At 42.7% G+C, this 24,750-nt stretch overlaps 1 protein-coding gene across 4 annotated transcripts in view; it reads left to right on the top strand.

Annotated features, from left to right (window-relative positions):
* RNF38 (ring finger protein 38) overlaps positions 1 to 24,750 on the top strand; it is a 111,251-nt gene that overhangs the window by 3,589 nt on the left and 82,912 nt on the right. The window contains exon 2 of one of the 4 annotated variants that reach the window (XM_068666501.1): positions 9,536 to 9,620. The exons of 2 other annotated variants lie outside the window; for them this stretch is intronic. In XM_068666501.1, the coding sequence (XP_068522602.1) occupies positions 9,536 to 9,620 (85 nt within the window). Of the gene's footprint in view, positions 1 to 4,285; positions 4,385 to 9,535; positions 9,621 to 24,750 lie in introns of those variants that run through there. One more of the 4 variants, XM_068666503.1, reaches the window with a different exon arrangement.

Raw genomic sequence — 24,750 nt, 5'->3', positions numbered from 1 at the left:
GCAAGTATTTCTTTTTTCTTTTTTCCCAGACTTAAGGATTTAAAGGCAGTGTCAGACTAGGATGACTACATTTGCAGGAGAAAAAATCAAATAAAATGAATATGTGGGTCTTTAAACTGTAGTCTTAGCAGCACAAACTACTTTATCCCTGTTTACACTGGCATTTTTCAAATGTAGGATAGGCAGGAGCATGGGAATGAAAAAATCTGAACTGTCTCTACAGTACAAAGATCTGTATAATATTAGGAAGAAGACCAAAGATAAATGTTTAATTTTGAAATGCGTACTCTGCTTTGCAATGTCTGCTTACAAAATAACCTAAATTGCCTTCTTGGTGTAATCTGTCAGGATACCAGTTTCTGTCAGTGTCTGTGGATTTGAACTGCATGGTCTCCTGGAATGGATCCTTCAGCTGTCAGAAGGATGAGAGTTTGGGGCCCACACAGAAAAACGTGGTGAAGAGCAGTGGTGTGGCTGTCAATTGAGCTGGTTTGCAAACTCATCTGTCTTTTTTCAGCTAGAAGTTGTGAAGTGCCTCGAAAGTGGGCAAGTAATTATCTGCATCTCCTTCTATACTTCCTTAGGTTTGCTGCTCCAAATTAAAGATAAATTCAGGTGCTTCCATCAAAACAAAAAAAGTGTTAGACGTGAGTGTGCGTATATAACTGGTGACAAACACTTCTTCTCTCTGTTGCTTTTTCTGCTGGTGTCACGCCACAGGTATTAGTGAAGGTTTCATGGATATATAGCTAGAAAGCAATTCAGGTCTAATATCTTGTACAATTTGTATTGGTCTGTCCCATTTTGCAACTGATAAATCCATCCTGACTAATAACAAATAGTTGATAATTCAATGTGCAGTAAAGTCTCACTTCAGAGAAATGAAATGTCACCCAGAATTACAAGTACACGTATATATTTGTGCGTACTATCCTGGTTCATGTCCTGTCAGTTCCCTCTTATGTCTGCATGATTCTTCTGTATTTTAATGACAAAACTACAACACTTGTCTTTTTACGTCCACCTGAAGTCAACGTCCCAGGCACACTGCGTGTACCATTTGATCCTTAAGATCCTTTTTCCTTACAGAAAAAAAATAAGGCAGCAAGGCAGATTTTGTGCTCTCGCTACATCACACAGGGATTATGCTTAAAGACGGGTGTAAGGACTGGAATTCTGTGACAGAAATTTCACAGGCGTAGCGTAGAGAAGAATGTTTGCCTTGTCACAGAAAAAGGTTAAAATGAGAAGTTGCTTAATAAGCATACTACTAAACATGAGTGTGAACATTGCCAATCCTTGGAAGAACTGTGCTCAATTTAAAAAACAAAAACAAAACCCAGCAAAACAATTTCTTGCCTTTTCATACTCACTTTTGCTGCTCATCCAACCCTTTTTTTCCACCCACAACATTAATTGGCAAAATTAAATCCACACATGCACAGGATCTTTTTGAGCCAGGGTTGTCAGTTTTGTGGGTTTTTTGTTTTTCGTTTGTTTGCTCGCTTGTTTCCAAGAAAGAGTTTAAATCCTTTTCTGTCAATAGCACTTCAGCTATTTTTGTCTTAGATTTTTCACCCTGGGTATTTTAGGTGGTCTCTCGTGCCATCTGATTCATAACAGAGGTCCAGGTGAAGCTGTGTCAGGCAAGGTATGGGTGGGATGATGATAAGGCAGACTACTTGAGAGCATCGTAAGAAGTTTGCAGTGAGAAACTGTTTGCATGAACATTCTGATATGAGGGTGCTGCTTTCTTCCATCCTTGTTTTCCTGGGTTGGGTTGTTTGTTTTTTATTGTTGTTGTTGTTGTGTTTTGTTGTTGCTTTTTTTTTTTTTAACACCTTCTGCTTGCACTCATTTATGCTTGCTCAAAAATATTTCTTTCTTTTTCTTTGTGTATATGGAGAACCATAAATACCCACTTGGATGTTGAAGTTCCCTGAATGTGGAAAACATTTTCCATTCTTGAGGGGAAAAATATTGTTGTCCGTATGGTCTGGTGACTAAAGATCAAGTTTTCTTTCAGAAGTCATTTGATGTGTAATGCATAGCAAAGAATGAATACTTTGCTCTATTTAAGGAAAGAAGCAGGAAGTGGTTGTAAGTCATACGTATTTTAAGTGTTATGAGCAAGCACAGCGTACAGCATTTCTGTTTCCCAGGCTTCTCAGAGGCGTGCATGCGCTCCAAATGTTCATTCTTAAAACTCCCTGTCTTAGATCTTGCCCTGTGCAGAGCCTGATGTCCCAGCTCTCACCTCCCAGTGCCACGCTACGGCGTTCTGGCTGAGCCTCCACCTCCCTTCTCTCGCACAAGCCCTCAGCAGACAGGATGCGTGCAGAGGTGCCACCTGGGTTCGGTCTGTCAGTGGTCCAGCACACCAAAGCCCTTCTGGGATTTCTCGTGCCATGATGCAGGTGTTTGTGGCTGTGTTGCCCAGCAGCTGGTGAGGTTTTCTTGGGGTTCATCTCTATAGAGGGGATGCGAACGTGCTGTCATAGCCAGCCTTTAGTGTAACACCCCAGTGTTTCTGAGCTCGTACATTTGGGCTTGGTCACCAGCTGCTAGGGAATTGGGAAGCGATGAGCTTGAAAGAAGACACGCTCCATCTCCTTAATTGCATAAAAATCAAGAAGTTCACTTGAACCTTTGAGTTTTTATTGTTTTGTGTAATGTGCACAAGTGTAGCACAGGAGGCTTCTGCTGTATACAGCCGTACCGTAAAGAACACTACTTACACTGTTAAAGGTGTACTTAAGATTGTTTGGCATTTCTCCTTATGAATATGGAATTGCACTTTTCTCTTACGCTATTAATGTGTGCCCCAGGGCAACTTTTACCAGAAGGAGGGCAGGAGAAAGGTTGTCATTTATGTTAAAAAATACATTTTCTGTCAATCTGTGTGTTGAGGAATAGAACTAAATATGAATTCTGTGACTTTTTTTTTTTTAAATACCTCCCAATCTGAGTCCTTATAAAATTACCTGTTACAAACACTTAAATAGCCTAAAAATTGCTAAAAATCACGGAGAACATCTGTGTGCATAATGTTTGTTAGTAGGAGAGCCTGGGGAGGGATTCCTGACCTGCTGAGTATGGCCAGGAGCATTAACCATGCAAGTGAAGCAGCCGGGGCTGCTGGGGGACGTGTGGAGCGGCAGTGAGCATCGTCTGGCTGGACCCACACCAAGGAGCTGCAGCACATGGGCTGTGAACATTTGCTGCCTGTTTGCACCACAGCTGAAAACCGTCCCCTCTCATCCTTTCTTGCAGCTGGGGTACGTTCTGGTTCCACAGTGAAAATGCTAGAGGCTTATGTTTATGTCTCTTGGGCATGTGGATGCTTCTGCATTCATTAAGAGCACGTGCAACTCATTGCAGGACCTGAATTGTGGTTTTTTGTCCCTACAGCTCAATATTTCTATGTGCTTTTTATGCCCCCTCACATAACCTGTTTGTCTGCCTATTTTTGGTGCGTGCAGGCTTTCTATAGATCTTCCGAGTGGCATTGCTTTTTTCCTGTTGAAAAAAATCCTGAGCTGATATGGCAGCAAGCCACGCAGGAGTAAGAGGTATCTTGTGGAAGGAGTTTTGGTGCAGGTTTCCTAGCAGTAGCTTACTGAGCCTTCTGGCACTGAAGCGCCGGGAGTCCATGATCCTTGTGGTTTGCGTGTGTGGTTTTGAGCAAGGTTACATAGAGTGTGTATGACGTGATATGATATGAAAACTCCTTTTGTGGGCTATTTTAGGTTGGATACAGGTTGTATTTCTGAGCAGTTCCAGAAATTCCGATTGATTTTTGGAGATACAGGAGTGGCTGCTTCTAGTCATTGGTACGAAAAGCATGCTGGAAGTAAGAATTCTGTGACTGTGCCTATGAAGTAGCAAAGCAGCAAACCGTGGCACATGCTGCAGCGGTGTATTTCCAAAAAAGTGGGAGTGAGGATACACTTGATGTTGTTCTTGGTAGATGCCTGCTGGAGTTGGACTGAAAAAGTGAAGGAGACACACCCAGAAAAATACTCCATTCTTCATTAGAATGTAATTTTATTTTAAAACAAGGGCAGTCTTTTGTGCCCATAGAATCTTTCACTTGTATAATATTTTGGATCGTCATCCATGATGCTAAGCCATAGATGTGTATGTACAAATCCTTGTTCAAACCAATAATCTGCAATAGTTCTAGATTAAGGATATGTTAAATGGACCTTTTTTTTTTTTTTTTTTTTTTTTCCTTTTTTCCTCTTTTCTAGTTTTAAATTAAGTCTAGCAGTGGGAGAAATTCAGCCATCCTGAATGACCCTGAATCTGACCGTTGAGTTGTTTACTTCTGAAACCTGCACAGGAGTTCTCGGGAGATGTTCAGCCAGTCTGTAAATTCATGGTATGCTGGTTATTTGCTGGTTTGGAAAAACAAATATCCTTTTTGTTTGTATGGTGGTTTTTTTTGACATAAATCTTATTGATTCTGTTTTTATACAGTGTGATGCCAAAAGTAGTAGTAACTAGGAATTTCAGCACTAAGGAAAAATTAATTAAAGGACTTAGTGCATTTTGGCTGTTTCTGTTTAAAAGGGGATAGCGAATATGAAAAAACAGGGAAAACCTGCGGGAATGGCAAATATGGTGAAAATGATGTAACAACAGTGGCTAGGGTGGAGTCACCTTGCGTAAAGCCTCCCATTACTCAGCAGCGTGTCTCTGGCGGAGCAGCGGTCCTCCAGCTGGTTCACGGATGACACCAAGCTGTGGTGACCAGCCAGTATGCTGGATGGCAGCCGTGCTCTTCTGCGGGCAGCTGGAGGAGAGATGGCTCGAGGGGAGATCCCAGCAGTGTCTGCTGTCCTTCATGGGAGGACACAGAAAAGAGGGAGCCAGATGCTTGGATGCTGGTAGGACAGGAGGCTGCAGATAGGACTGAGTCTGGAATGCTTGAATTTCTGACTAGGTGTTAGGAACAAATATTTTTCTCTCTGGGGGCAGGCACTGGAGCAGAGACCTGAAGACACTGTGGGATTTCCATCTTTGCAGACCCTCAGGACTCAGCCGGGCATGGCCCTGAGCAGCTTGGCCTGAATGGTAGGGGGAGTGGACTAAGTGAGCCCCAGCAGTCGGTCTCTTGCCACCTGAGCAGCTCTCTGACTTCACATGGAGAAGTAACAGTAATTCGGGACTGCTCTAATTGCAGGCAGTCAGAAGCAACGACAAGGACTCAGCTTTCTTGAACATACAAGTGCCACCTCTGTCGTGTTAGGTGGTGTGGTGGTTTTTTGTTTTTTTTTTTTTTTTAAGTTTGAATTTTTCCCTGTGATCATCATAACACACTTCGTTCCCACACACCCCGGAAAACCTTTTGAGATGCATAATTTGTATATAAATGCTTCTGATTAAAACATAATTAGCTGTTTATATTTAAATGTGCACTGAAAGCAGAGCCACGTTCCTTCAGCACCTCTTCCTAACTTCTGCGCGCACTTGCTGGTTTACCTACAAGCATCTGTTTTCTTCTCATAGACAAAATCGTGCACCTCAATTTTTTTCTGTTTATTACAGGTGTAGGGGATGTTGAGTCTGGTCTTTGCTGTCAGACTGGGTGCGCTGCCTCAGAAGGTGCCAGCTAAATGCAACAAGGGATGTGTTGTTTGGTAATGGAAGGTGGTTTTCTGAAGTTTGTAAGGCGTGTGAGTAAAATAAGTAAAAAATAAACAAAATAAGTAAAAGTTATGCAATGACAGTTTTGTCTTTGTCTGTTAGCCTTTACTTTATCAGTATCTGTGGTGTGGTGAATCTACTGGAGCAGAAACCATCTGTAGCGGTACAAAGAGGAATTCTATCAGTAGCACAGAATATGGGCATAGCAAAGAGCAAAAACTCTGGTATGTGACCTCCTCGGGCTGCTTTCTCATGTAAATGCAAAGCCAGCATTCAATGTAAAGCTGCCTGCTTGCTCTTTTAGTCCTGTTTCTGTGCAAATAACTCCAGAGTTTTTCGGGGGAGGCTTGGAAATGCTCAACTTGGGAGAAGTCAGCCATCGAGTGGTGTGTCCCCACAGCACGATGGGTGCTGATGGTGCCACAGGTCTGCCAGGCCTCCAGGCAGGAGGAGTGGAGGGCAGCAGGGGCACGGGAGGCCCAGGGAATGGCAGGGGGTTGTGAGGGCTTGGGGGACAGCAGGGTTATTGCGGGGATGGAGCGTGGAAGTACAGAGCAAAGGCCCATGGAAACTGGGCTTCACCGACTGCTGCTCTTGTGACTGCTGCTTTGGTCTGAGGAGCACTCTTGAAACAGCCGTGTTATGAAAAAGAGTTCTAAAAGTTGTCGAGTTCCCCATATTATTGTGGGCATGTTTCCTGGCATTTTTTTTGTTGTTGTTGCTGTTGTTTTGGTGCATGTTTTGGATATTGTGTTTTCTATCTGGAACTGGCAGGTAGATGTTTCTGGTATCTTAGTTCTTACTTAGGTTAGTGTTTCTCCCTTTTCTACTGCTTTACCCTTCTTTTTTCTCTCAAATTTCGTAGTGACAAACAGGGCAGTGGCGAAGAAGTCTGATAGTCTGCATCAGAAGGCAAGACGTAGGAAATCAATCTATCATAGTACAAAGCTGTAGGAGAGCTTCACTCTCAAGGCAGCATATCTACTTTTAAAGGCCTTTTATGACTGAAGGGATGCACAAATTCAGGTGAATTGTTCAGCAAAGATACATCAAAATTATTTTCTATTTAGAGCCAGAATTTACAATTTGGAGAAGAGATGCAGGCCCAGGACAACCAGTAAAGATTTTATGTACTCCACAGACAGCAGTAGGTGCAAATCCTTAAATGCTGTTTGTGTTTACTACAGTGAGGATGACATTGTTGACTCTCAGTGTACTGAGAAGCTTTGACATTGTCCAGCATTACTGCATAGGTTTTGTCATTGCTGGAAAGTTACACGTTAATTTAATCAGTGTAGCTAAAGTGACAAAGATGCTCTTCTCAAAGATGAAAGTGGCTTTGAATTGCTGATTCTTGGAGAGTTTGTCCTGTTCTGAGAAACAGGATAAGCCATTGATAAGAACATTTTGATCTGTTAACTCAGAGTTACAGACATGGTGTACCTGGAACCTCACTGCTCACCAATATACTTGCCAGTTCTTGTGTGTAGAACAGCAGCTTAGAAGTTCTTGAAATCTGAAGTTGCTTAGTTACATTTTATATTGACAAGAAATTTCCAGCCTTGCTGGGAACACATGGTACCTTTTGGCTTAAGCCTCGTTTTCCTGAAGCCCATGTGATGAACTTTTGAGATGGTTTCCTCCAAAACATTTGCTGTTTGTTTGTTTCCTTTTATCTTGCTTTGCCTAACTTCTTCTTTGCCTAACTTCTGCTCATTTGGTTTTGTTGGCCTTTGTGTTCCAAAATTTTGTGCTCTTCTCAACTCATTTGACAAGTCATGCTGGAGCTACATGGATTGATAGCCAGACTTCCCAGGCTTTTTCCTGGCTTTTGCTCCCTCCCAATTCAATTAATCTTGTCATTTTCAAGGCAACTGATGAAGCAACAAATTTCAAAGTGTAATGAAAATGCTTTGGTGGGCTGAGTCACACCTATTGAAGATTACTGTGTCCATCATTCTTTGTGGCTAGTGGAGCTGTTCGTTATATCATAGGAAAAGCAGTGTCAATGTGGGAGACCTATCATGTAGGAGAGGGGACACCCATGCCTGTGGATATCTGTGTTCTCCAGGGCTGTACTGAGGACTTCTTGGAAAGTATAGTTAGCAGGCTGAGGCTGAAAAAACATCTCTGCGAAACACATTTCTGGAATGTGAAAGTGATTCTGAGCTCTGGTAAACAAAAAGCTGTCTTGCTCCAAGTGCTTGGAGTCCCTGTGAGCATTTCATGCTAAAACTCTGGCAAAACTAGGCTTTAAAGTTTGTATTTGTGGTGTTAATAAGGAAGGTTTTTGTATGTGAAGAAAACTGCTATTGTTACAAATTACAACTTGCAAAAAGAAGAGGAAGTGAATCTTGTTTGGTGTATGTTCAAAAAAGAAATGTAGCAAAATGTAGCAATTTGGTCTCTGGATGTGTCTGAGCTCCTGGAGTTGTGCTCTGGAAGTGGCATATTTTGTGTTGCAAAAGCTTGGGTAGTGAGTTCACTCGCTCACCCTTGCAGTGCAGATACAATTTTCCAGAAACCATTGTGAAACAGAGCAGATGCAGGCAGGTTTTTGGGATCAGATTTGCTCTACTGTCCCCAGAAGTGTAGGCATAATTCTCCTTGTAACCAGGAATACTCATGCTTCAACTTTGCAAATCAAATGTTATGAAAACAATATTGATCTGTGATCTGTCGGTCTGTGCTGATTTCACTGTTCATGCCTATGTTAAAGGAGTCACATGTGCTCGTGTACTGTGAGCACTGTATTTGGAGAGGGGAAGGCAAGAGAGATTATTTCTGTAGACTTCCTTAATTCCAGTGGCTGAGCTTCATTGCTGCGCAGAGGCCACTGGACGGCCTCTTTTGGCTTTTGGAGATGACCCACAGGCATTTCATGTAAAAAATATCCTCAATAAATGGTAGTGTGCTGAAAGAAAGATGGATATCTTACAAGTCATTATCTGTTCAAAGTCTCCTTTAAATAGACATTTCTGTTGAATAGTCTGTTTTTTCCTGCGTGTTATTATTACTGTTATTAACATACTGTTGCTCTTAAAGAGGGGTTGAGAGTTCAAAACATGCACAGCATCTTAAGTTTGGACTCTCTTTTGCCTTGCATCTTTTCAGTTGTTTGTTTGCTGCTCGAGACAGGCACCCCATGCGTGGGGAACGCTCACAGGCACACACATGGACTTACACACTGCTATATCTAAAACAGTCACCTCTTAAACATCAGAGGGTTTAACAGCTGTGACTTCCTTGACTCCCGATTGCATCGGTGCATTATTTAGGATGTGAAAAGAGATACTGGTGGGGAGGAAGCTGGCTCTACAGCATCCTAGATTGATGCGTGCTGAGTGCATTGTAAACGTTGCAGGGCTCTTTTGTGAAACTGTCTGCAGTATCCATCTCTGCTGTGTGATGACTTGCTGTTGGGGCTGGCTGACCTGGCTGCTGAGCTACTTCTCTTCAGTTCTGCACACTACTTCACAAGATCTTTGCTTCATCTCATGTGTATTTAAAACTGAACTAGAACGCGATATGTATGTTTCAAAATCTGTGTATATGCATTGTGCCTAAGTCTGTGAGCCCTTTGTTCTGGATTGGATACAGCTATGCCCTCATTAAAAGCAAAAGAGGTAATGTGTTCAGTCATACAAACATAATAGCGGTCCCCATCAGAAGGAATTAGTCACTTAAAATGGCCAAAATGTCGAGTAGCTATAATTGCTTGCCCTTAAGATCAAATTTGGATTTCCTGTATCTACGACAGTTTGAACTACAATATGTACTTTTGTTGTTAAGCTGCTAGATGAACAATTGAAAACTACTGAGCTATGTGGACCTGTCACAGGTACTGGCTGACGTGCATCTGTGTTGCTGCTTTTGCTTTCAGATGTTACCATCAGTATCAGTTGGAGCACAAGGAGCTATGGTAATGGGAGTGTTTGGGAGAGCTGGGTCTTGTATACTTGAGAAAGGTAAGAGTGTGATGGGGCTTGGGGACACCTGATGGAACAGAGTGAGAGTGGGTGATAACTAGCGAGGCTAGACCGTGAGAAAATGAGAGACGCAGCTAAGTTCAGAGGTGAAAACAGCAGCAGCTGAGAATCAGAAACTATAGAGAAGGAAACAGTAAGAAATCCACTAGAAAGGGAAGTGAGCTGAGTACTTTTGTAGCCCTGTACTCAATCAAGAGACACGAAGAGTGCAGTTCTCTTATGCCGAACTTAAAAAAAAAAAATTAAAAACTGTGGAAACTAATGTGGAAATCTGTGAAGAAAAAGGGTTATTGTGTGCAAGGCCTCATTGTGGCCTGGAATAAAGAGACCTGGAATTACTATGATAACTAATGCAGACAAACCTTGCCTGTCTGTGTGTGCTTATCTCTTCATTAGCTGCTCAGGGAATTTAAGCTCATAATTTTAACACAACTCGAGGACAGGTGCTAGAAGAAGGAAACGCAGCTAATATCCATAGGGTGTCCTGGGGCAAGAGGAGGTGTGGGAAGAGCTGTGTTAAAAAAGCTAATGCAGGGCAGCAGAATGAACTCAGCACCCTGTATTGCGTTGTGTGTGATTATTGTATTATGATTTATGCCATTTGCTGCCTAGAGAAGCTCTACAGCTGAAAAGGGTAATGTAGTTGACCCCAAAGGCAGGTGTTTCTGGCCTCCTCATCCTATAGCCTACATCTAAAATTGAAAGTGAGTTGCACAGCAGCCATTATTTTGAATAAAGTCATTTGTATATGCAGAAGATTGTAGAAAAGGGCTGTGAATCCTGCTAATGCTCTGTAGATTACCCACTAGCCAGAAATCTTAGGATTTCTATATGTATACTTATGAGTTTGAAATGGGGGGGGGGGAATCTGCTATTGTAAAGAAAAGAAAATAACCAAATTCAAAACGAAGTGCCAAACCAAAACCATTTGATGTTTTACAGATCCTTAAAGGCTGAATTATCATGACTTTTGCTTTTTGCTTAGCATTTGGAGGGGGGGAGGGAGGGTGTTGAGATTTTTAACTTTCCCCAGGCTTCCAGAAATCTTTTTTGTTGTTGTTTTGTTTCTCGCACAGCAGACGGAAGTCTCCTGCAAGACTAACAAAGATGCAGAAATAATCCAGCCATGTAAATGGAATGGAGACAGGAGTGTTCAGACTGATGTGTGATTTGCAACAAAATCTACTTAAGAGTGACCTGCTGTTCTGTCATTTGACAGAATTGCTGCACTTTGTGTATTCTTTTGTAAATGCCGTATGGAGATTTCTGCATGCATTTTTGTGAGAACCTTTTAAGTGGATTGCATGTGGCTAGCACCTATCTTGTGGTCAAATGCTGAGGGCTGTGATGTTCAGAGTAAATTTCAGGCAGCAGTTGTGCCCATCACAAGGACAGAAGGAGCTTTGTTACAGATTTTCATGTCAGGACAGACGTCATCCAAGTTGCTGGCAATAATTGAGAGTAACAATCTTTCCAAATCATCCAGACCGTGTCTCTAGAAGGCTGCATGGCATTTTTGAATGAGGAGGAGGGGGAAATGGCTTCTATCCTTGTGTTTGTAAGGAAGTGCTGCTTTCCGAGGAGCATTTGGTTAGGGACATAACCAAGAAGGAATGGTTAAGGGCTTTTGTTTTTGTAAGGATCAGTTTGTGTTGCTTCAGGCGACCCCTCTGGTATTGTGTGCTACGGCAGAAAGCTGCCCATTTCAAGCCATCTGAAGTAATGCAGGTGCTGTGGCTTATCCAAGATATTAGTATGGTTCAAAGAAAATTTTGTGAAATACATTTGAAGGGATCAATTTTTCGCTGGATTGAGCGGGTGTGAGGCCTTTTCATAGACTCTAAAGCAGGCGGTTCCTCCAGGAGGCTTTTTCTGTGATGACAGACAGTCTGCGGGGTAAAGAACGCTGTCTGCATCTTCGCTAGGAGAGTTTCAATATTAGGCAGTCGCTGTCTTCACACTGAGCACAAGGCTGTGTGGCCTTCACAGCAAAACGGGAGGCAGGTGAAATTAGGGCATGTTGCAAGACTTTTTCTTGTTTTTGTTTTTGATTTTTTTTTTTATCCTAAAGCCTTGGAGTGTTTGGCTGAAATCAGTTGCATAAAAGGCAGACAAGACCAGCTTTGGTCTCTTCAGAGTTCATAAAGCATTTCCCTTATCTCTCTTGTGTGTGTTTTCTCTAGCTGATGTCATGAAGCTCTGAATCAGGCATCCACGCCTTTATTAACCATCTAGAAACAGTATAAGGATTGTTATGAAAATTAAGTGTGTTTCTCAGGTCATAACGTCATGCACACTTAAGCTGCAGCTGGAGTAGCGGAAAAGGCTGCCTGTTATCTATCACCCTGGCTTCTGACCGCCTCCATCCTAAGCTGGATGAACGCTGACATGAAGTGTTAAATGAGGTAAATCCCTTGTCTGGGTTCACAGGGCATCTGTGTGGATGATCCCATGATCCTTACCCATGCTATATGGGGGGGGGGGGGGGGGGGGGAATGTTTCCCTCAGTGACAGTGCTGCCCTAGAGTGTAATCAAGAAACAAAGCAAAAACCTTGCAATTACTTTTTGGTCTGCCTGGTGACTTCTAAGTGATGCTTGTTTCTGTCTCTCTTCATCCATGGTACCTTGTAGTAAATTGATAGGGGCACTGAGTAACAGGGAAGGGCTGATAGCTGCATTGTTGAATATAGAGAATTTTTCTTCTTAATACACTGACAGATAGTTTGCCATAACTAGTAATGTCTGTGGAGTCCTTAGAGGGCTTTTAGCATATACAGATTAAATTTCAGACAGACTCACATAGTAAATGGGTGTTTTGCAAAAGTAAACAAGTACAGATGAGAGTTATTTATATTTTTGGCTGTTAATAAAATACGCATTTATTCCCCATGTAGAGATTAGTAGTGATAGAGGCAGCATCAGTGCTGAAGGGACATATATTTGGTGGGGGGAGGGAGAGTGTTTTGGTACATCAGAGGTAAAGGTTTTGTTTTCTGTTGCTCGCAGCTCTACAGTAATGCAAAGTGAACGAAAAACAGCGTTTAAAATGACTGCGTAGATGGAATGTCCTCAGTGTGCAGATAATATTTCTCTGAACTGCACCTCCATTCATGTGATTCAGTTGCTGCATGAATCGGATAGAATAGCTTGGTTTCCACTCGCTGTGTTGAGTAATCCTCGCTGTTCAGGAGTCTGAGGCTAGAGCCCTGCCATTGTGCGGGTAGCAATCGATCCCGCCTCGCCCCCCGCAGCTCAGCAAGCCACAGGCTGGTAGGCACCAGCCTCGGCAGCTGAGTGGAGTTTTTACAGAGCTTCATGTGGTTTGCTCAGGTAGCCTTCCTCTTGTGCTTTCAGCAGACACATTTTTTGGGTGCTTTTTGCCTCATGTTTTGGTACGCACGGGTACGAATATGATGTAAGCTGTGCTTAAGGCACACACTGAAAAATTGGTGGCTTTTCTTTCTTAACAAGTGCAGAAAACCTATCTTTAAACCCAAGTGCATGACATCCCTTCACAAAACTCTCATAAGCCTCTCCTATAAAACTAAACGAGTGACTTTATTTGCTGGCAAAGCTGTTCATAAACATCATTCTAGTATCAGCTGGTTTCATCTTAGAGTACACTCTCTTCAACTCTGTAGTATGGTTGCCAGTATTGGAGGGAAACAATTTTGTGTTAAAGTTGGGAGAGTGTCCCACCGTAAGAGCTGCTTTTGTTATGAAAATAATATATAAAGCATTGGCAGTTAGACAAGTGAGGATTTGTGTCTAGAAATCCGGAGTATAAAGCCTCGTCATTTTACTTTAGGAGAACTAATGTTCAGTGGCTTATTAAAGCCAGCTACTGATAGTACTTGAGTTGTGAAAGCTGGATTGTGGTTTACTCTCTCAAATTAGCTCTTGAAAGAAGAAGGTCTTGATGTAGGACTATTAGGAGAAGTAAGCAGGGTCTTTAGTGCTTCTGATGGCTTCTGAGAGACTTTGTGCATTTGGAAGCACTTTTACTTCAGTTGCTTTTCCATGTTGGGTTCCTATTAACAGACACTTTGAACTTGTTGTAACATCCCACTGTTGGCAGAAGGGGGAATCTTTTCATCTTGTAATATGGGAGAGTCCTTGGGCTGATCTTGTCTCTGGGAGGTGGTCTGGAACCCAGTAGTCTGTGGCTATTTCCTTGGTACTGAAACCCTCTCTCCTAACAGTGTTCCTGTCCATTCCAGCTTCTCTTACAGTCCATCCATCTCCTCTGGGTGATTTGAGGAGGAAGGGAAACCGTTTTCAGAAGGTCTTTCTCTCTTTTAATTTCTTCAACCTCAACTTTATTTGCCATTCTTTTAGTTTCATTTTCCAGGTACCAGGTTGAAAAAGCGTCTGTCACGTACTAAGCATTGAGCAATCAAAACAAACTTCAGGTTTTTCCTCAGTCCATGTATCCTGCCAGAAACCAACACCTGGCACTTGGTCACATTCCAGGAAAATCATGGGCTTGGTACCTGGCTCCCAAACCAGGAAATAATGTGTCGTACTTTATTGCTTCCTGGGTCAGAATGTTTTTACTTAAATTGCTGTCATGCTTAGAGAAGCTTTAGTTTGCAAAACGCAGCAAATGCACACAGCAGGGAGAAAAAAGTGGTAATCAAGCAGACCACTCTCCAAGTGGGGAGAAAGTACCATATAGATTTTGTCTGATCTCATGCCAGGAGGTTTCTGCTGCCCTGTTAAGGCACCTGTCAGTCTGTGATAGGACTCCTCCAACAGTGTAAAACTGCTTATGCCCAGTAAGCCACACAATGCCTGTAAAAGAGTTTTCTACACTGAGAGGAACTGCTGTTGGTTGCATTGGTGATGACCTGGTCTGTTCTGCAATTTTACTGAGGCCTCACACAAGTACCAAAGTGCTTTGCAAAACCTGGAACCTATCTATAATTGGACTTAAGCATCTGGAGGGATGTTTTCCGGAAGGTAAACAATATTTTTGGAACAGATTTTTCTCATGTTGTCAGGTACAGGTTAGTCCTAGGTCATCCTAGATTGCGCCTTTTTGCTGCTGGTGGTCCACAGTAGGTGCTTGAGAACCTACTCAACCTACTGTGAGTGCAGCACAGACCAAATAATCCTTCTCATTGCATCACTCCAGCTTCAGGAAGTCTTGGCTGGGAACTTCCGTGCTGGAAGTTGTATTGAATCATAGAATCGTTACGGTTGGAAAAGCCATCAAAGATCATCTGTTCCAACCCTCCCCTTACTACCCGTGTCACCCACTTAACCATTGGGCACATTGTGTTCAGTAACTGGACCTTTTTTGAGGCACAGCGAGTAACTTAACTTTGTCTATGGTACTAATGAACTAATAGTCAGCCTTCTGTCTTCAAAGCAGAATGGTCCAGGTCTGTATGTTGTCTCTTTCCCCTCTTGTTTATTGTACCACTGTTTTGTGATTGGAATTGTAGGCTCTCAAGAATGCAGTTTCCAAGGTACTAGCTAACCTTGACTGTATGGCATCTTCAGTCTTATTCCATGGCCCTTTTCTGCTGATTCTGAATGTTTATCTGTTAATTCTACCAGAAGCAAAAAGTCTCTTTCATTCTAAGGAGAGGCAGGAGAAGAAAGATTTTAGTCCACAAGTGCAACTGGGTTTGTTTTCCTCCTTGTTTGGGTTCCTTTGTATGTATTGTTACCGAATTTCATCTGTCATTTTATTTGCCCAATGTGTTAAATCCCGTGTTAAATCCTTTCATAACTCTCTGTTGTCTGTCTTCTGTGTTGCCCACAGGTTGTGTCTGACCTTAGTAGACTAGAAAACAAGGATTGCATTGAAGCTTTTAAATCTTTGTCTGGCTTTGCAGAACCATGCTGGAAAGATGCGCCTGAGCACTCCTTAGAGGAACAGTTCAGCCCACTTCATCCAGCATGCTTGCATGTCTGTGTGGGGCTGGCTCAGGCACGCTTACCCTATTTCCATTACTGGCAATGTGCTGCTCTGCCTGCTCCTGAGCCGAGGATCTTCTGAAAATGTGGAGGCAGTGCCTGACAGGGGTGGCAGAGGTCTGTGGCAGGGGTGGCTCCCTCTCTCTTCATTCATGGTTCTGTCATGTTGCTCCCCTTTCCACCTCCTTGAAGATATTTGCTGGCCCTCTTCCCACTTTCACTTATTAAATGACTTAAACCACTTTTCCTTGTTAAAATGGTATGTGACCAGTTTTCTGGTCAACAGCATTGATTTTAATTGCTGTGAATAATTACTAAGCTTTTATATTACCCCCCTCACTGCTTCTTCATGATGTACTCTGAATCTACTGATCCCTGTTTCATCTGCTCTCTGGGAATGTGTCCCTTGCAGATCCCACTGCTGGCATCACCTCTTTTCCATAGAGAGGTCCCGCTGGGTGATCTTGCTGTCAAGCCAGAGCTCAAAACTGTTGCTTCACTGAACTCAGACAGAGGCTAGAAGATCGTAAAACTGTCTGCTTGAGTCTAGCAGGTTGCTGTGAGAGCTGCTTCAAGTTGTATGCTGTTATTTCCGCTTCGGATTGTGTTTTTCCACCTTGCTTAGGGAGTTTGGCTTCTGTCCCCTAGCTGTAACATCTTGCGGCTTCCTTGAAATTAGTAATACCAAAAAGTATGTCTTCAGTCTGCTTTGTTTCTCTTTTCAAGAGAGAACAAAAGAATCATTCCCGTGCAGTAATTATCCTGAGAGCTGTAAGTTCCTTAAATAAGGTTTAAATAATGCTATTGTGGAAAAGTCTCCTGACTGTATGTGGTAGTGGCACACTGTGCGCAGTCTTCTTGTTCTGAAGGCTTTGGTTTTCAGAGGCAAAGTTAATGCTGTACTGACAATGTGCTTGTGAATATATTGACTTCTAATTGGGGCAGCGTCACAAAAGAGGGATGGGCTGAGCCCTTAAGGGCTTCTGCAGTGGTAGAAATACTGGAGGCAGGGTTCATATCTCGCATACGCAGTTGAGGCTGCGGAAGAGAAAAGGCAAAAGGATTCACTCCAGGTAGCTGCTGCTCATCCTAAACATTGCAACCACGTCCTTCTTGTTTCCCCAGTAAGCCTCTCCTGGAGTTCTAAGCTTCCTGATAGATGATGCCTGCTTGCTGTCCCGCTTAAGAAATGAGTGAGTATTTGAGTCATCTGTCAGATGGAGAAGCCACAGTGGCCATTATGGATAGCATTAATACCTTCTATTAAAAATAAGCCTTCAGTGAAATGCAGGTTGTCATTAATATGCTTGTTGACCTAGGTTACTGGCTAGATGTTTACCTTCATGTTGTTAATTTTGTATTATTTGACAGTGTACTTCAGTTCATCATTGATGTCTGTGCTGAAAGAAGGATGAGTGAAATAAGTGAAAAAGTGCTACAGTAAGAGAAATGGGCATTTGGTACTGGTGTTGGATGTGACAGCATACCTAGTCATAGTATCAAATATCTCTGGCACATTTGGGATTAAGAAAGAAAGAAAATTGATCAGTTAAAGCAGTAAGTGTGGTACTGAACTACTGCTTAGTGCTTGAAGGTGAACTTCTCTGCCGTGGTTCAGTCTTTGCTATAGCGTACAAGCAGGACAGCTGTTCTGTTTGTCAGCTCAGGCTAAGTTTTCCTCTGAAGAGCATCCCTTACTGATTTTCCACAGCATGTCAGGGTGATGGAGTAAGCAAGATGCCAGGCAAAATGATTTACCAAGCTGGTGTAGGTTGAGCAAAACTGGCTTCAGGGAATAAGAGACTGTTTGGTGAACACAGTTCAGCTTCTCAAGGGCTAGGCAGTTACTTCACCTTTTCATTTTGTTCATCTGTTTCTTTTGTGAATAAAATCAGCAGCCTCTGGTCCCTGTAAATCTTTTTTTTTTTTTTAATATCTTACATAACTTAAGGTGTTGCAGGTTAGATCTTGTGACGTGTGATCGTCTCATAAATTGTTACAATTACTATCTCATGCTGGATGTACTTTCTGCTTTTACCTATTCCTCCTTCGTGAAAGCTCCTTCTGGGTGATTTTTTTTTTTTTTTTTTTTTGGACCTTTTGCAAAATTGCCCCTCTTAATCTTCATATGTGCCCCTGCTTTTTCTACTGATTTGTCCTTCCTGTAACTTTCAAATACACCCTTCCCTGTCTAATCACTGACTTCCATGCAGTTATCTGATGTTATTACTTTGTGTGACGCATATGTTTCTATGCCTTTAATAGAACTAATAAGTTCTATTAATGAAATGCCTTTAATAAGCCCTGTGCCCCGACTGCTGAGTTTTTGTTTGTTTTTTTTGTCTCTGAAACCTGTCTTTGTGCCTCCTGTCCGTAGACACAGAGGATGCCGTTTAAGTTAACAATTAAAGTCAGCGTTGTTTGTGTTTGCATACAGGCTGCAAAGCCTTCTGCTCAGTGAGATTATGGGAATATTACTATCCATATGCAGAGATCTGGGAGGTGCTGGACGTTGAACCTGCCCTCTCACAGGAGAAAAGCTGTCCCTCTGGTGCCTGTCAGAGGGCAGGCTGTGGCCGGCCGGACACCGCCGCCATCTCAGGGCCTACCTCACGCGGGTGGTGGGGACGGTGGCGTGTGCTCCTCGCCCCTGGCAGTAAGAGATGTGGTATCTCCGTGCTGCCATCCTCGGTACACAGACTGCATGGGCCCTTTTCTTTCAGCCTGTGTGACTAGGGTGCGGTTTTATGGATTTGGGCGCCTTTAAAGTGGGCAGCTTCAGTGACGGCACTGAAAACTGAAGGCAGTGCTACTGGAGCCGGACAGCGGTGGTGGTGGTTTTGTGCCCCTTGCTTTTTTGTGGGACTGCAAGGATCTCCAGGCAATGGAGTTTCAGACAAATGGCTCCAGAAGTGTTGTGTGTTGAAACATGTTGCTCACTCAGGTCTTGGTAGCAGGGCCAGGAGTTGCCTTATAACAAGACAGCTTTGCAGGGGGTGCAGTGGGTGACAGAAGTCCTTTTTGGTGGCTACTGCTGCCGAAGACGCTGTTCAGGAGCAGCACTTTGGTGGGCTGTTCAGAAAGAGACTGCCAGAACAGGAGCAAGGAGCTTCTCAGACAACAAGCTGGAAGAGGAGTGCTGAAAGGGAAAGCAGTCCATTTGAAATCCTCCCTTTCCAACACGTGTTTCTCACCTCCCATTTGATGCATCGTTAGTTTATTTCAGGGGTATAGTTAAACTCCTGTCATACATTTGTCTGAAATGTACTGGAGAAATGTGTTCTTCGTTCCCCAGCCTTCCTGGTGTAGTTGTGTTTTGTTAGTTATGCTTTTCCTATTCTTTTTTTTTTTTTTTCTAAATTGTGCATGCTAATGTGTCTTTCTTATATGCCTGTTTTTTCTGGCCTCTGTGAATGCTGTAACTGTTAACAATTTAATTTATTATTAATTATAATTTACTTAACTTTTCAATTGGGTTACTGTCATCATTGAGTGAAAATGACATCAACTGTAACAGACTGTCTGGGAAGTCAGCATTTCTAGCACAGAATGCCTTGGACAGCTGTTCCTGTAACTTTTTCCCTTGAAGTCATAAAACAGTTGTCAAAGCACAGACTATAACGCATAATGATGGTTAATTACCTTTAAAGTGCTTTAAGACTTAAAGATGCAGAATGTCTGGGCTCTTCACGTTATTTAACATTGTAGTCATGAGCTTCATAGTGGATCTTTTGCATATAGTCTGTAGTTGCTGAGTGAAGACAAATCTTTTTTTATGATTCACAGAAGTTATACTTTATTTCTTTCAAGGCTTATGTCAAGTTTGATGGTGTTATTGCAGTTTTTTATTCCTTGCTTGCTCATTTTGTTGTATGTGCAGTTTTAGCCCAGAGAGGGTTTTTTGTTTTTTGTTTTGGTTTGCCTTAGGGCAATTTCCTGCTTTTATTTGTATTTATTTTTTTTAAAGCTAATATTTTCTCTGGACACCTTGGTGCTGTTAGCTGCTTGAGTAACCAGTTTGGTGGAGCTCATGAAAAAATTCCAAGCATGAAGAAAGAATAATGCTCAAAAAAAAATAAAATTTAAACTAAAACACGAAAGTCTGCACACCAAATGTCTCTGATTGTTTATAAGGAAAATAAACCCATTTATTGCATTACACTGTGTTTTTTAATTTTATTAAAATAAATATTAAAAAAACAAAAACAAAAAACAATAACAACAACAAACACACACACCAAAAACACGATGAATGTAGTCATGATTACAGGAGGTGTTAGGTAACAGCACCTAATGTGACTCAGCTCTTCTGGGTAGTAAGACTCTGCAAGAAGTGGGAGAATATTACTTTTTTGTTCTATTTCTCATGCTTACTGTGCCTGAAACTGAATTGTTTCACAGGCTTGTCTGTGGAATTGTTGTGAGTGGAATGGGATTAAGAAAAACATCCCACATTTCCTTTCCTTCCCCCTGTGCTGTATGTACTCTTGCAACAATTTCATTAAGAAGCTGTTGGGTCTCAGCTAGGGGAACCAGCAGTGGGTGGGAGTGCTGGATGTTTTGCCCCCCATGTGAAAGCATGGCAAGGCTGCGAGTGTGCCGGCTGCCCAGGAGGACTCCTGTCTGCTGGGCTGTCGTGTGGCCACAGGGCATGCAGCAGTGGAGCAGGGTGAAATTTGTAATTTCCTGGCTTAAAGGAGCTCTTCATGCCATGCCATGCGGTTTGCAGAACATTATGGTTAGAAAGATGCAGAGATTGTGGCAGAAGGGCAAGACCTTCCTGTAGCAGTTGGGTAAATCTCTCTTTCCAGAGTCAGATTAGGGATCACAGCGAACTGTGTAGCAGGGACCTGTGGAAGTCTCTGCATCCTTCCAGCCTGTTAGCTGGTCCTTGCAGATTGCAGCTGCTTCTGGATGCTCACTTGCTGTGTCAGTAGGAAACTCAGGAGACTGAAATCCCAATTGCTTTGCTGAGGTTTCCTGTGTGGAACAGAGTTTGTGCATTGTCCTCATTCTGCAAAATTAAATTTCTGGTGAGCTCTTGTCTAAAAGAGCAAGAAAACAAAGGTATCTTTAAAGTACAGCATTAAGAGTTAATCAGGGATATTTTGGATTTCTTGCTCTGTAACCTTTGAGTTGCATGGACAGCCTTAAGATAACTTTCTGAGATGTAGTTATGATGCTGCCTAACAGTACATAAGACTTTTTTTTTTTTTTAACTGCACTTCAGCTTTGCATCCAGAGCAGGCAGTGGATCCTGCTGCAGAATGAATCGGGGTGCATCACAAGAGCGTGTGGCCTGTAGCATCCCCTCTTCGTGTCACATGCAAGAATGAGCAGTGGCTGGGACAGAGCCTTCCAGCCCAGAAAGGCTGTGGTGGCTATGACAGTGGGAGCTGCCATGGTAAACTGAGTTCTGTTCCTGCCTCCAATATCTCGTGTCAGGCAAATAAACTGTGCAGCCCATGGTTTTTGCAGGAGCTCTTTGTTTTTCCCCTCCTATAAACCCATTGTCTGGTTTTGCAGAGCTCTGGGCATGTGTAACTGCAGCTGAGATCAACGAAAGCAGTCCTGTCGAGGTTAGGAAATGAGCCTGCCATCAGCGTGCACCAAGCGCTGAAGGATCAGACAGAGAAGGAGGCACACATTTGCCAAGTCAACTCTTTGCAAAATGGCAGCAGGGGATTGTGATATTGTGGACATGGTGGACTTGTTAATGTTGTTAGCATCTGAGATATGACCATGGGGAAATTGAGGGTGAGATCTGTGCAGGTTTGGTGTGTGGTGGTGAGCTTTGAAAGGTGAGGCGAAAGGGGATGACCTTTCTCTGTGCCGAGCGTCCGGTCGCTGAGGGAGGAGTGCAGGGGGAAACACGGTGGTTTTCCCACTGTCATAATATCCAGAGAGGTTAAAATTAGCATTGTGCAAGTTATGGTAATTCAGCCATTTCCTGAAGATCACTTCTTGTTTGTAACGTGGTTTTGCTTTAAGGCCATTTGAAAAGTTCAGCTGGAATTTAGAAACATGTATGGGGTTTTGAAAAATTTCTGCTTTCTCTTGGCTGTGATACCTTTTTTTCTGTAAAAGGTGAAACCAAGGAGCTAATACAGAATTGTGTATTGCTTTGTGAGAATGTTAGTACCAAGTTGAATTGAATCTTTCCTTATGCTTTCACTTTTGTTTTACCAGTTTGCTAGCAGGCCTCTTGAGCTACTGTGAATTTGTGAAGATGATCTCTGAATAGGGTTAAGCACTAGGTACTTGCAGTAGTTTCTAGAAGTCATGTATGTAATGTTGTGTCCTCTTAGGAACAGACAAACCAGAAAATCTGTTAGCAGCCTAGACAGAAAGTTGGTGTGTTAGTCTCCTGTGCACACATGTATGCTTGGACACGTATGCAGTCACCTCTCTTTATTTTTTACTGCAGTATGCAGGAGTAAATGGGTTATAGGTCTGTCATTCAGACTCAGCCTCCCTGGTGGCTGATCTCCTTTTAAACTAGCAGGTGTGTAAAACAGCGCATGTAGAAAACACAGAATCTCCTGTGTGCCTTAAGAGTGCCTACTGAATGTAGAGGAATATGGCTGTCCAGTTGCAAATACTTCCTCAGAGCTTTGTAAAGCAGAAACAACTGTGAAAGCACCATTTCTCACAGTCTGCTTTGATAACTGGAGTCCAGATCACCAACCTTTGCCACTCATAGGAACATCTTTGGAATAGTTAAAAGAAGTTCTTTGTTTCTTTGTGCTTCCAAAACAAGTCACTCCAAACACTACTGCTTAATGGTTCTCCAGCAAAGTAGCAGGAACAGATAAATTGATTTCATTTGTCAGTCTTCATGTTGACAAACAAAGGCAAATAAAAATGGAATATTACCTTGTGAATGGCACAGGAGTCCAGCAGTAACAGAGATGTTCTGGGGTTCACGCTGTGTTCGGTTAATGTATGGAGTAAACCAGATGCTCCAGTGGCTGTAGGAAAATACAGTTTGCAGTCCCTCCTTATTCTTACGGAAGCTGAGGGTTTAAACACAAAGACTTAATTTGTTTTTCCACTGAAAGGCTGTCTCCAGACCATGAAATGCATCTCTTCTAACCTGATGTCCAGGTCACCCCCTAAACCTTTTTAAAGTCATTTTAGAGTCTTTTATGGTAGCCATAAAAGATAATGAAAAGAGAAATCCCCCTGAAGTGTCTGAGTGAGTAGGTTAGGCAAGGGACTTTCTGTAGGCTTTTCTTCCAAAAACGCACTGTGTACATTTTCACTTTCTCTTAGTTTGATAAATAGGATGTAGGCTGTCTTGTTTGTCTGTGGCATTTAGTGTGGAAGTATTATTAGAACAAGTCCAGAGAAGGGCCAAGAGGATGATCAAGGAGCAGGCTGAGGGAGCTGGGGTTGTTCAGCCTGGAGAAGAGAAGGCTCCGGGCAGACCTTACAGGGCCTGCCAGTGCCAAAAGGGGGCCTATGGGGAAGCTGGGGAGGGACTGTTTGTCAGGGGCTGTGGTGACAGGACACAAGAAGTAATGGTTTTAACCTAAGAGAGAGTAGATTTAGATTTGATATATGGAAGAAATTCTTCACTCAGAGGGCGGTGAGGCCCTGGCACAGGCTGCCCAGAGAAGCTGTGGATGCCCCATCCCTGGAAGTGCCCAAGGCCAGGCTGGATGGGGCTTTGGTAGGAGGTGTTGGAACTGGCTGATCTTTAAAGTCCCTTCCTAACCCAAACCATTGTATGATTCTATGATTTGTAATTCCATCTCCTCTGCTAAAATAGTTATTTATAATAGCAATGGATTTAGCAGGTTGCAGATTGGTCCAGCTAACCTGCGACAACAGTTTGCAGTTCCAGTTCCTTCTTTCCCGATAAGAAAGCTTGGCTTTCCTGGATGTGACAAGCGCATTGTAGACTCCAGTGGGTACTGTAAGCAGAAGCAGATCAGCCTGGCTGCAGATGTCATGCCTTCGCTCAAGAGTGCTGAAGTTGCCAAACCATCTTAAGAGGATAAGTATTTTGACCTCGGGATTGGCTTTGACTGAGTGGTGCTTAGAGTAGAATTTGGGAAATTGTTGCTTTTGTTGTGGCATGTGTTGTCCGTGGCTGTAAAAGAGTGAGATTTTATCTGTTATCTCTATTTGTGTAGGAAAAAAACGTCTATCTGTCCTTGGGCTATGTCCCTCTCACTTAGTCTTTCATTTTGATGAGTTGCAGCTAGTGGGTGCTTCGGGAGAATCTTAGGATCAAAAGCAGTGAGGGATCCTTTCATGGTCTGTACTTCTAGTTTATTTGGCAGCTAGTAGTGGATGTTGATCTCATTGTCTATAATCACTTCTGATCCACAGCTATCTGTGGCACCCTGAAGCAAAAAGTTCAGAGCTGAGACAGGGGCTGTGCAGAAAAATTGCGAGTTAATCATACAACATCAATGCTGACAGGTGTCCTGAGAGAAGTAGTGAGTAATTGTTATCTGTTTATTTATATAACACGAACATTTCACTCCTCAGTGTAGTGTCCCTTAGTTATATCTTCTATGAGCTGAAAATTGTTGGTGGTCTTGTGCTTTCTCCATGTCTTGATCATTCTTGCTGCATGTCTCTGCGCTGTCTTCTAGATCTGAGGTATAACATCACCTATGCCATTGACTCTCTGCATCCGCCTCCTTGACAAATTCAGCTCTCTTGTAATCTTCACACTATGTTGTTCGCTGAAGCCTGGCAAAGGAGAGAAGTACATCCATGTGTAACTGCAGTGTGCCTTGAATGAGTTCCTGCTACCAGCTTACTCTCTCCTGGACTTTGAAGCCTTGCTCTGGCATCTTCTTTATAGATGAGCTGGTAGAGCTGCCTAGCAAATCCCCAGCTAGCCTAACCTCAGCTAGCAGATCATGGGAATGGTGTGCTGACAGCCAGTGAAAGAGCCTGTCACATGTACCGGTCCTTATCCCTATGCCTGGATAATTTGCTTCATTAATTGCACACTTTTTTTGTGATGCAGGGAGTGATTCAGAAAGCATACTAATTCTGGAAAGGTCGCACAACGGGGTTCTGTGTGTGTGTTCATTTCCTTATCAAATTGAGTCATTTGGGGTAGAAAAGATTTGACTGCAAGCAGAATTTTCCTGCAAATCAAAATGTCTAAAAATAATAAAAAATAATTGTAAACAATGCAGGCCAGGTTAAGTT

The sequence above is a fragment of the Anas acuta genome, chromosome Z, assembly GCF_963932015.1.
Source record: "Anas acuta chromosome Z, bAnaAcu1.1, whole genome shotgun sequence".
NCBI lineage: Eukaryota > Metazoa > Chordata > Aves > Anseriformes > Anatidae > Anas > Anas acuta.
Note: the sequence above shows the minus strand (reverse complement) of the source record. Positions and strands in the feature narration are given on the sequence as shown.